This window comes from Carya illinoinensis, chromosome 14 (genome assembly GCF_018687715.1).
Source record: "Carya illinoinensis cultivar Pawnee chromosome 14, C.illinoinensisPawnee_v1, whole genome shotgun sequence".
Lineage (NCBI taxonomy): Eukaryota > Viridiplantae > Streptophyta > Magnoliopsida > Fagales > Juglandaceae > Carya > Carya illinoinensis.
In genome coordinates, this window is record NC_056765.1 from 15,137,513 (window position 1) to 15,150,098 (window position 12,586).

Here is a 12,586-nt window from a genome sequence, read left to right on the forward strand (position 1 = left end):
CCATCCAGAAAATTCTGACTCGTGTCTTGCCACTATATCCTCGACGCCTTCCATCTTAAGTTTGTCCATGTGCTCACTGTATAGTATAATTTATCATATTATTTTACATAACAATAGTTAAAGTTAACCTCATTATCTTTAGAATTATTTAAACCTTGTACAACGACACACCTGAGATAGTGATCAATCTCCTGACAATTATTTAGCACGTACCACTGAACTTTACCCAACTCTGTATCAAGTAAATCGTAACCCGTTTGTGCACCCAAAAGGTCGTACATTCTGAGAAAACACTGATAGCTCACGAGGAGGCGGAGCAGCAAGATCAGCATTTCGTCCTTGACGAATAAATTATGTCTCAACACCACGAAGATATAAAGAGCAAAATGTTAACCATTCATTGTGTATATAGGCCTCTGCTATTGAACCCCCAACTCTGGCTTTATTCCCAACAGTCCGCTTCAGTCGACTTAAATATCTTTCAACTGGATACATCCAACGGAATTGTACTGGTCCACCCAACATGATCTCCCGGGGTAAATGTATAGCTAAATGGGCCATGACATAAAAAAATGACCGTGAAAAGATTTGCTCAAATTTACATAGTATAGTAGCAATGTCTTCTTCTAGTTTCTGCAGCATATCTCGATTCACTACCCGAGCACACAAATCCTTAAAAAACATACACAGTTCAGTTATTGCAACACGTACAGCAAATGTTAGCTTCCCACGAATTCCCACCAGTAATAACTTCTGCAAAAATACGTGACAGTCATGACTTTTCAATCTGCCAATTTTCCAGTCATCATGGCTTACGCATCTACTGATATTTGAAGCATAACCATCTGGCAACTTCACACCTTGCAACCATTTGCAGAAGTCCATCCTCTCCTCCCTTGTCATTGTAAAACATGCATGCGGCATGACCACCCTCTCACCTTCCACACGTAAATGCAAATTATGTTTAATTCCCATTCTCTCAAGATCTTAATCGTATCTTTCGTCTTTTTATTGATGCTCATCAATGTACCCAGTATATTATCACAAATATTCTTCTCAAATATTATCCAAACTATGTCGCAACATGCAGGACGACCAATACGGCAACTCAAAAAAAATACTACGCTTTGTCCAATTCAATTCTACTACGCCTCGTTTTCTCTTGTTCTTTCCCCGACCTTTGCCAAAATTGTTCGCTGCCACATGTACCAATTGTTCCAGGATCTCTTCCCCAGACAACTCATTGGGCGCAATTCTATCTTCTACTCGTCCATCAAACTTAGCGGATTCTGTTCTCCATGCATGATTTGTTGGTAGATAACGTTGATGACCCATGAAACACAACTTTTGAGAATATTTTAACCACTCACTAGTAGTTTCTTTATTACACGTCGGACATGCTAACTTTCCTTTAGTACTCCAGCCGGAAAGATTCCCATATGCCGGAAAGTCATTTATTGTCCACATTACCATAGCATGCATCTGAAAAGTTGTTGATGTGGATGCATCATAAGTTCTGACGCCTGCTTCCCATAACTCTTTCAACTCTTCAATCAACGGCTGCAAATATACGTCAATGTCATTCCCAGGTGATCTCGGGCCGAGGATAAGCAAAGTTAACAAAAAGTTGGGCGACTTCATGCACCTCCATGGTGGAAGATTGTACGAAATCAACACTACAGGCCAAGTGCTATAACTATATTAAAGTAATATAGTTATTAGATAATATAGTATAAGTATTATATAATATATTATCTATATTATAGTCTATAATATAGTATAAGTAGTATATATAACATAGTACTAGTAGTATATTATATCTATAATATATTTACTATATAATATATTATACTATATTATATATAGATAACATACTATATAATACTTGTATATAATATAGTATATATACTACAAATATAGTGTAATATATAGTATACTATACATATACTTTATATGTATATACTAGATATATATCATATTATATAATATATATTATATAATATAATATACATTATATTAATATATTATATAATATATAGTGTAACAAACGTTCGAATGTTATAATTCAAACGTTCGGACGTATTGATTAACGTCCGAACGTATAAGTTATACGTTCGCATGTTAATATAACGTCCGAACGTACACGTTATACATTTGCACGTATGATTCTAAGTCCGAACGTATAATACATAACGTTCGCATGTAGATGAAACGTTCGAACATTAATTAATGAACGTTCGAACGTTAACTATATATAAAGCCAGGCACGACAGTTTCCAAGCCATAACATTCACTAAAACTCTCACTCTCTCTTCCTCTCTGCCACGCACACCGCCGCAACCGTCGTCATACGCCACCGCAACTGTCACTAAAAGGTAATGTGTCCTCTCCCTCTTCTATTTAGTACCATTTTAATCGGTGGGTTTCAAAAATTCGAAACCCACCGTAGGCCGGTTATTGTTCCTTGCATTTCCGACCACCATTCACAATAAATTGATAAAATAGGACCGTAGAAACATTCCCCACTATTAGTAGATGCTTATTTTGGTTGTTTGTGGCTTCGAAACATGCGTTTCGAAGCTTTCGGTAATGTCTGAGTCGACTCAGCGATTCCATGTCGTAACGTTCGGATGTCATGACACAACATCCGAACGTGTGACCTTTAGTATTCTTTACATTCGCACATTAAATTGTAACGTGCGAACACATTATTTTTACGTGCGAACGTTTTTATCCAACGATTTAACAAAACGTTGGATAAAATGTTCGAACGTAAACCGTTGGTCTTCTTCGGCTAGTAAGAACGTCCGAACGTTTATATCATACGTTCGGACGTAATGAATTCATTCGTACATTTTTATCGAACGTTTGAATGATACGTTCGATAAAACGTCCAAACGTATCATCTTTGTAAATTCGCACGTGACAGTTTTAATTTTAACGTGCGAACGTATTGTCAATAATGTTCAAATGTTTCCTATTAAAATATTTTTATATTGTTTCTTTTTATTATTATTATTTTAGATATTGAAAAAGTGAAATTATTTCAAAATTTTACTGCCAAAATTATGTAAATTTATAAGGATGATATTTTAATTTTCTGTATAATCCATATATATCATAATACGTATGTATCTGTGATTCTAATCATTTTTTTTAAATATTATAACTTATATATTTTTTTTTAATTTTCAGGATATGGCTCAGTATATGACGACAAGGAAGCGAGGGAGGGATGGAGGCAATCCGGACATTGCTTGACTGGGGGCACGAACTGTTATGGGGGAACGAGAAATCCTCATTAATGAGTTTGATGAGCTCAGCTGGGAGCAGAAGACGTTGAGAGACGTCTTTGTCACCAGAGGCTAGGGCCCCATATGCACATTGAGGGGAAAGATTTACCCCTCAATGGTTCGAGAGTTTTACATTGGGATGACCACCATGCCTAACGATGCATCATCCCATACTCTCAGTGTACGCGGTGTACAGTTTCAGTTCTCGGCGGATGTTATCGCCGACTTACTCCAGATTCCGCGTATACTACCTGAGTCGACAGCTGCTCAGGTTGGTGACACAGCAGCTGCATTTTCCCCGGGCATATTCGAGGCAGATCCAGCCGCTTCTGCTTCATCTTCGGGCCCTGTTGAGTTTATGCCCAGTCATGAAGAAGATCGACCCGAGGGCGATCCTATTGCTACTGAGGTTGGTGATGATGAGCGGGACCAGGATTTCTACATCCTCACTGGCAAGGACCACACGAAACTCGATAGGCCGAACTCCTTCAACTAGAATCAGCTGCTGCCTTTCTTTCACATGTTGCACATTTTTGTTGCAACAAATGTAGACCCGGTGGCACATAAGAGCACATTCAGTCGGGCTCGTGCACAGTTCCTGATTTGCTTGGCACGTGGTGAGCCCATTGACTTGCCCCTTGTTATATTTGAGCGGATCCGTTATGAGGCCAGCATCGTTACCACGGATAATCTCTCGTACGGAGTCATCATCAGCCGCTTATTACTAGCCCGGGGAGTGCCACTCCAAGCGGAGGAGATGATGATAAACCAGATGAGCCCCACCGACATAACCACACACCGCCGGAGCATTGGACAAGGGAGAGGCTCAGCTCGGCGTCAGTCTGGTCCTACGCCAGATCTTGTTCCCCCGACTAAGTCTGGGGCCGATGTTGCTCGCCCGTCGGTGAGTACTAGTCAGCAGCCGGGAGTTACATCTGCTAGGGATGTGCCCCCTGCTTGGGTTGATGCAATGATGACAGATATGAAGGCGCATATAGACCGACAGATCGATAGACAGATTGTGCATATAGATCAGGCTGTTGCACATCTTGCACATCATGTAGATGTGCTAAACAATAAGGTTGAGACATTGACTGAGAAGTTTCGATCTTTTGTAAACCAGCAGTTCTGAAAGTGATTTGTACAAATTTATCATATTTTATTTTTTATTTTCGACATATGTAATGGACACAAATATTTAATGTATGTATTGTGTAGCTTAATTTCTACTCTTAATTTTTTTTTAATATAATGTTACTCAACCTTACTATTAAAAAAATATATATTATGGTTAATTTATGCAAATTAACATATAACATTCGAACATTGGCGCTAATATATTAACGTTCGTACGTAATTAGTTAAAACATTCGAACGTTCGCGCTAAACTTTTTATGTTCGCACGTCAATATACATAACATTCGAACGTTATTGTGAAACATCCGAATGTTTTAAATTCTTGCCCAACATTTAGTGACAGTTCTCAGAAACTGTCACAGTAAATACGTTTTAGTCACAGTTTGGAAACCGTCACTATTTATAATCTATCACTAAAAGCCATATTTGTTGTAGTGACAGGGTGTATGAAAGTAGGACTAGCCACAACAATACCTTCATCTTCATTTTACTCTATTGATCGATTTATTTAGTCTTAGGTTTCTTTCTCTGAAATGTTAAATCCAAAACAAGAGGAAAAATCAACTTTATATATATATATAGCTTCTTCAAGGAAGAAGAATAAGATGTTTGGCAACAGGATTGGGTGTTTATTGGTGCTTCAATCTTTTTGGGTATTTGTTGCCTATCTATAAACATTTGCAAATTCATTGAGAGAAAAGGGTTGCAAATTCACAAAGAGCAGCACAAAATATGGATGCATATGCAAAAAATCAGCTCAGCACAGGAAAAAATAGAGATAGAGAAAAGAGAGTAGAGAAAGAGAAAGTGGGATTTGCTTGCCTGCATATGGTTCTATTGTTATTCTTTTAAAATGTTTATGTGTCAAAATTCTATTGGAGGGTGTAAAAACTCCTTATTCACCTAGTCCTATTTGAATTTAATCTTATATTAAAAATATGAATGTTGGACATCATGAACTTAGACTTCATTAATTAAGTTAGACAGTAAATGTCATGTGCTTTTGATCACCATGTTCGTGAGCATATAAAACAAGTACCATACTTTAATCACCATTAATCATGAAAACGTCTACCATACCATTAATTAGGGAAAAATTATTTATATGGTCTTAAACTGTACATATAAGTCTCTAACACTTTCTTTAAAATGAGTGTTTTCTCTTCTCTCATGAGACAGAGTAAAACTTTAGTGCTTTTGGTCTCCAAAAGCTTCGGGTCTCACATCCTGTGAGCTTCAATTATTGTGGCCAGTGGTTAGTGTCCAATGTTTTTTCTAAGGAATGAATGGAAGTAGACGAACTAGCGAGAAGGTGTGAGAGGATACAACTGTCTACGGATGAAAATGAATGCTTCCACGTGAAAGCAGAGAATCTTAAGAATTTTAGCAGAAAAGGAAAACACTGCATTGTGGGTAAAGCTCTATCCGAAAAGAATGTTAATAGCGAGGGTTTCAGAGAAACGATGTCCCAAGTGTGGAGGCTAGAGGGATGGGTTAGCTTTAAGGATCTCGGAGACCAAAGTTTTCTGATCGAGTTTCAGATTAGAGAAGATAAAGACAAAGTGTTGAACGGTAGACCATGGTTTTATGATAGAAGCTTGCTAACGCTACAAGAGTTAGATGGCACGGAGTCCATAAATGGTCTGAAGTTTAGGTATGAACCCTTTTGGGTCCAACTACACAACCTGCCTTTAGACACAATGACAGAAGAAGTGGGGGAAGAGCTTGGGGCCTCCATCGGGCATGTCATCAGAGTAGAGGTCGAGGCGGATGGTCGTGCATGGGGAAGATGTCTTCGGGTTAGGGTTGTAGTAAACCTCCACAGACCTCTTTTAAGGGGAAAATGGTTGGTTTTTAATGAACAAAAAGTCTGGATCTCCTTTAAGTATGAGAGGTTACAGAGCTTCTGTTTCCAGTGAGGTACGTTATTTCATAAGGGGAAGAACTGTATAAGGCAACGCTATGAACAACAAGGTGCTGAACCAGAACACCAGTAGTTTGGTGCATGGCTCAGAGCTCAACCTATGCACAATAGCTCCTCCAACGGGCGCAGGTACGGCGGCACTAAGGGCGGTAACCAGCATCGACAACAGTAGGAAGGCTATGAGCAAGATGTAGAGGAGCAGTCTAGGCCAGAAAGCCATGCTATCCAACAGGACTTTTTGGCGCCAAAACAAGATTTGACTAAACAGGAGAGTCAGGAAAAAGTCTACAGGGTTAGTAGAAAGCAGGAAGTTATGGGCGTGAAACTGACCAATGGGAAAGCAACTAGACATACGGATGAACCTCACATCACGAGACAGCTGGACAGTCAAACCTGCAGAGATCAGGAACTAAAACACAAACACAAGGTAACATCTCTGAAAACTGATTCTGAGATGTAAAATTCTACATTTCTATCTAGCATGGAGTTGGACCTTTTTTCAACTGAAGAGCCTAATGGTGGTCAGATTGTAGTAGAAAACAGTTTAAATGAAAGTAACAAGGAACTAATGACCAGTGGAGAAACAGTTGAATGTCATTCGAATGAGAAAAAAAAAAAGGAGTTAGTTAGAGGAACTGAGATTACACGAGGAGAGAAGTGGAAAAGGCTTGCTAGAGGGGGCCTAAACCAAGATGGAGAAAGGGGAGTCGTGGCCTTGGAAGAAGTAACAAATCTACCACTCAAGTGCAGAACCAGAAATAGTCTAAAAAGGAAAACTATAGTGAGCAATGTTAGTCCCAGACGCCAAAAGAGGAAGAATGTTTCCATGGAGAACAGTAACACAATGGCAGAGGCTGGTTTCCAGCCCTGCCAGGGACAATGAGCCTCTTAGTATGGAACTGCTGAGGGCTTGGAAACCCTCGGTCAGTTAGGATCCTTAGCAAGCTTGTTAAGGAAAAGGGCCCACTCTTAGTTTTCCTTTTGGAAACTAAGTGTAGTAAACAAAGAATGGAGGTAATCAGGAGAATTTTGAAGATGGATGGGTGTTTTGTTGTTGAAAGTATTGGAATGAGTGGAGGCATTGCTTTGCTGTGGAAGGAAGAATGGGAGGTCCAAGTGGTCAGCTATACCAGGTGGCATGTTAGTGCATTGGTTAAGGAAGAGATCAATGACAGAAGGTGGCATTTCACTGGGTTTTATGGCCATCCCGAGACAGCCAAAAGGAAGAGTAGTTGGCAGCTACTTGAGAAGTTAAAGCCTCAATCATCAGTGGCTTGGCTATGTGCAGGAGATTTCAATCAAGTGTTGCATCAAAAAGAAAAGCAAGGAGCATCCAGCAGACCATATAACCAAATTGAAGCATTTAGACAAGTTGTTGAGAAATGTGGGCTATATGATGTGCATCACTTGGGACAATACTTTACATGGTCAAACAACAGAAGGGGTGAGGACTTTACCAAGGAAAGAATGGACAGGGCTATGGCTAACAAGGAATGGCAATAACTCTTCAGAGGTGCAACATGTTCTGCTCTAGCAGCAGTAAAATCAGACCACTCCCCCCTCTACATAAGCAAACAGTCCCCAAACCAATGTAGGAAAAGGTGGAGTCCAGGATTTAGGTATGAGGCTGCGTGGGATCTACATGAAGACTGTCCTAATGTAGTGGCAAATGGATGGAAGAGTACCAGACCAGCTGGCCTCTCAAGTTGCACAATGAGGCATAGATTGGAAACATGCCAAAAGGCACTACAACAATTGAGGAAAAAAACACAGCAGAACTACCATAAGCATGTAGCCGAGACTCTACAAAGAATAAGCCACCTTTAGAACAATGGTACTGGATCCCAATTAACAGAAATGCAACAGCTTCAGAAGAGAGTAGAATCATCCTTGGCTGTAGAAGATGTGAAGTGGCATCAGAGGGCAAAACAACACTGGCTAAGACATGGTGACAGGAATACCCACTTCTTCCATCAGCAGGCTTCTCAGAGAAGAAGAACCAACACAGTCAGAAGCATTGAGGACCAACAAGGGAGAGTAATTGCTGACCAGGCAAGCATAGGTGAAGTATTCATAGGTTATTTCTCCACACTATTTTCCACCTCTTGTCCCACTGGTTTTGATGAATGCTTGTATGGCTTGGAGTCAAAATTGACAGGAGATATGAAGTCCTGGCTCTCTAAACCATTCACCCGAGAGGAAGTAAGAGGTGCTGTGTTTCAGATGAATCCATTAGGGTCACCTGGACCTGATGGCTTTCCAGCTTATTTCTATAAAAAACATTGGGAAGTGGTGGGGGAGGAAGTATACTCTTATGCACTCGAAGTCCTAAATTGTAGTAGGTCCCTCCAAGATGTTAATGACACCTACATATCACTAATTCCCAAAGTGAAAAACCCCAAGAGAGTAGCTGAGTTTAGACCAATTAGCCTTTGTAATGTGCTGTATAAAATTGTGTCTAAAACCCTTGCAAATAGAATGAAAGGTATTCTCCACAACCTTATCTCACTCAACCAAAGTGCCTTTGTCCCGGGTAGGCTCATCTCAGACAACATATTAGTAGCTTATGAAGTTTTACACTCTATGAACTCGAGAATGAAAGGAAAAAGAGGGTGTATGGCAATTAAAATTGACATGAGTAAGGCATATGATAGGATAGAGTGGAGTTTTGTTGAAGCTGTAATGGTCAAGATGGATTTTCCATTGAGATGGATTAGACTCATTCAGTCCTGCCTTAATTCAGTTTCCTACTCCATCTTAGTTAATGGAGAGCCACAAAGGAAATTCAAGCCTTCGAGGGGACTTAGACAAGGAGATCCAGTGTCTCCTTACATTTTCATCATGTGTGCAGAAGCTCTTTCCTCAATGTTGAAAAGAGCTGAACAAGCTGGTCAGATCACCCCTGCACCTGTTGGAAGAGGCCCCATAACAGTTAATCATCTGTTTTTTGCAGATGATAGCATTCTCTTTTGTCAAGCAACACCCAAGGAACTAGCATGTGTCCTCAAAGTCCTTGAAGTCTATGGAAAGGCTTCGGGTCAAGTCCTAAACAAAGAAAAGTCTTCAATCCTCTTCAGCAAGAACACACAGACAGCATGTAGAACTCAGATACTGCAGCAAGCAGGGGTTAAAGCAACAAGCAACTTCGAGAAGTACCTGGGACTTCCAGCTGTAGTGGGAAGGCAGAAAGTGGCAACCTTTCACACACTCATTGACAGAACTTGGGCAAGAATGGTTAACTGGAAAAACAAGTTTCTATCAAATGCAGGAAAGAAGTCCTCTTAAAATTAGTTTTACAAGTCATTCCCTCTTATGCAATGGGGATATTCCTACTGCCAACCTCGATCATAAACAGGCTAAACCAACTTATAAGAAAATTCTGGTGGGGATACAATGAGGACACCTCAAAGATTCAGTGGGTAAGGTGGAACCAACTCAGCTACAGCAAAGAGGCGGGTGGTCTTGGATTTAGAGATTTCAGAAGCTTCAACCTGGCTTTACTTGCCAAACAAGGATGGAGGATTTTACAGAATCCATCCTCCTTAGCTGCCATGGTCTTAAAGCAAAAATACTTTCCAAAAACTAGTTTCCTAGATGCAACACTGGGGGCAAGGCCTTCTTTTGCGTGGAGAGGAGTGTGTGCAGGTCTGGAAATTCTAAGAGAGGGACTAGTGTGGAGAGTGGGTAGTGGGCACAATATTAACATTTGGAAGGACTGGTGGTTAACATCATTTCCATCAAAAAGAGTAGTCTCTACTCGACCAGTGGGCTGTGAGTGTGAAAAGGTAAGTAATCGTATAGACAGTGATCTAAAAATTTGGAAGTATCCTCTCATTTAGGAGTTGTTCACTGTACAAGAGTATGAAGCTGTAAAAGCAATCCCCATCAGTGCTGGGGGTGGGGAAGATAGGATGATCTGGCACTTCTCCACCAATGGCCAGTATTCAGTGAAAAGTGGGTACCATGTTCACAGGCAAATGGAGGCTGATTTTCAGGGGGAGTCTTCAAAAAAAACTCAGGTCAAGCATGTGTGGAAGAGCATATGGCAGTTAAAGACCTCTCCAAGTGTCAAATAGTTCGTGTGGAGAGCATGTAGTGAGGCTCTACCAACTCTAGCTAACCTGAAGAGAAGGAAGGTTGTAGAGGACAGCAACTGCCTTATATGTTCTCAAGCCATTGAAACTTCTGGTCATGCCTTGTGGAGCTGTGTTGCGGCTCAGAATGTGTGGAAACAAAGCTGTAAAAAGATTCAGAAGATGTCCTGCCATAGTGACCTCTTTTTTGATCCTTGCTAGTGAAGAACTTGGATGCTACTGAACTTGAAGATACTGCAGTTGTATTGAAAAGGAGTTGGTCTAGAAGAAACAAGCTGTATCATGGGAAAGGATTCACCCATCCCACTAGGCTGTATCAATAGGCCATAGAAGAAGTATCCATCTTTAGAGAATCCCTTGTAACAGACAAAGGAACAAGGAAACAGGCTGGATCAGCAGGACTTAGGTGGGCCAAACCAATGCAGAACTCCTACAAGCTCAATTGGGACGCAACAATTAGAGCAAAAGAGGGGAGAGTTGGGATAGGTGTGATAGTCAGGGACTACCAAGGACAAGTAGTTGGCACTGTAAGAGCTCAAAGACCTTTAAGAGGGACTCCTTTCGATGGTGAGGCTTATGGTTTGTTGGTTGCAGCTGAATTTAGTAGAGACTTGGGGCTGCAACAGGTCTGTTTAGAGGGTGATGCAAAGCGTGTGGTGGATGGTTTGCAGAGCAAAGCAATGGACTGGAGCTTAGGGGGGTGTCTGATTGAAGATGCGAAAAGGGTATTGGATTCAAGTGTCGACTGGACAGCCTCCCATGTCCATAGAGAGGCAAATATGGCAGCACACCAGCTTGCAAAAGTGGCTACAGAGATGGTAGAAGATGTCTATGACGTTGAGAGATGCCCGAGCTGTGTTTTTCATATTGTACATAGGGAGATGATGTAGTCGAGTGGATCTATGTCACTTTGGACCATTGAGAATTGTATCCCTTTATTTCATGGTTAATGAGATCAGTATTTAAAAAAAAAAACACTTTCTTTAAAAAGAGTGGACAAATTCAAAACCTATATAAAAAAATCACCTTCTAAATGTGGAACTCACTTTTTTCACATGGAGCTTGTGGAGGATCTTAGTAGACATGTCTACCTCACTAATCAGTATGCATAACACATAATGCATGCAGAACGAAAAACCATTATTGGTCCTAAATGGTGCTACATGCACACACAACCATACGATCAATTTCAATTTTACACAACTTCATGCATATTGAGTGTCAGCCTTATTTTTTCAGCTTTTCTTTTTTAAATCAAAAATCAAATTTTAAAATTTTTACAATTTGATCAATAGCTAACGTAAGATTCTACGCATAAAAGTACATATAAATAACATATTCCATTACTATTATTATCATTCTAATTGATCCTATAACTATTTTACATGATCTTATTTTACGATCAATCAATATCTTTTTTATTTGAGTTTCAAATTTTAAAATAACCACGTACCCTCTATTTAGAAAATAAAAAAAATTATAGAAAAAAAACTTCCAAAATTGAAATTTCATAGCTGCATCAATCATTGCTCTTGGACTAAATAAGTGTCGTTTGATAGGGATAAATGATGTGGCTTCAAAGGAGTAAAATTCCATGCTATCAAAATCTTATATACCAAGTATTAGAACATAGCTTATTATCACAAAAGAAAAACTGAAGATTATGGAAAAGTAAGCCAAGGCAAAATTAGCATACTTGATATGATATTTTGATTTTCTTGATTGCTTTGGCGTTGTTCTTTATTTGAAACGTTTAAACAAGTCTCACTACTAGTCAAAGGTGCGGATGGAATGCACATACCTTTTTAGCAAGCAAACGTTAACAAATCCAATTAACAATATAGTAGAACTTATAATATTCTAGGTCTTGAGTGATCAATCTTCTTTATGATGACAAAAAAGAAAATCAACAAGTACTATCTTTGTGGGGAGTTCAGGGATACCAGAATTATGATAGATATCTAGGCCTACCATCAATGGTAGGCAAAGATAAAAGAAGGGCATTTTCTGATATAAAGCATAAAGTATGGTCTAAGCTGCAGCAATGGAAGGAAAGGCTTTTATCACAAGGGGGAAAAGAAGTTTTAATAAAGGCAGTGGCCTTAGCCATTCCAACTTACTCTATGTCTTGCTTTAAG

The 12,586-nt window shown here is 39.7% G+C and overlaps 1 protein-coding gene across 1 annotated transcript; it reads left to right on the plus strand.

Moving 5' to 3' along the window:
• The first annotated feature begins 9,671 nt into the window (after window positions 1–9,671).
• On the plus strand, window positions 9,672–11,338 carry LOC122293615. The gene is made up of 3 exons (XM_043102149.1): window positions 9,672–10,139; window positions 10,194–10,373; window positions 10,772–11,338. The coding sequence occupies exons 1-3, from the start codon at window positions 9,672–9,674 to the stop codon at window positions 11,336–11,338; spliced, it is 1,215 nt and encodes a 404-aa protein (XP_042958083.1).
• The last annotated feature ends 1,248 nt before the right edge of the window (window positions 11,339–12,586 follow it).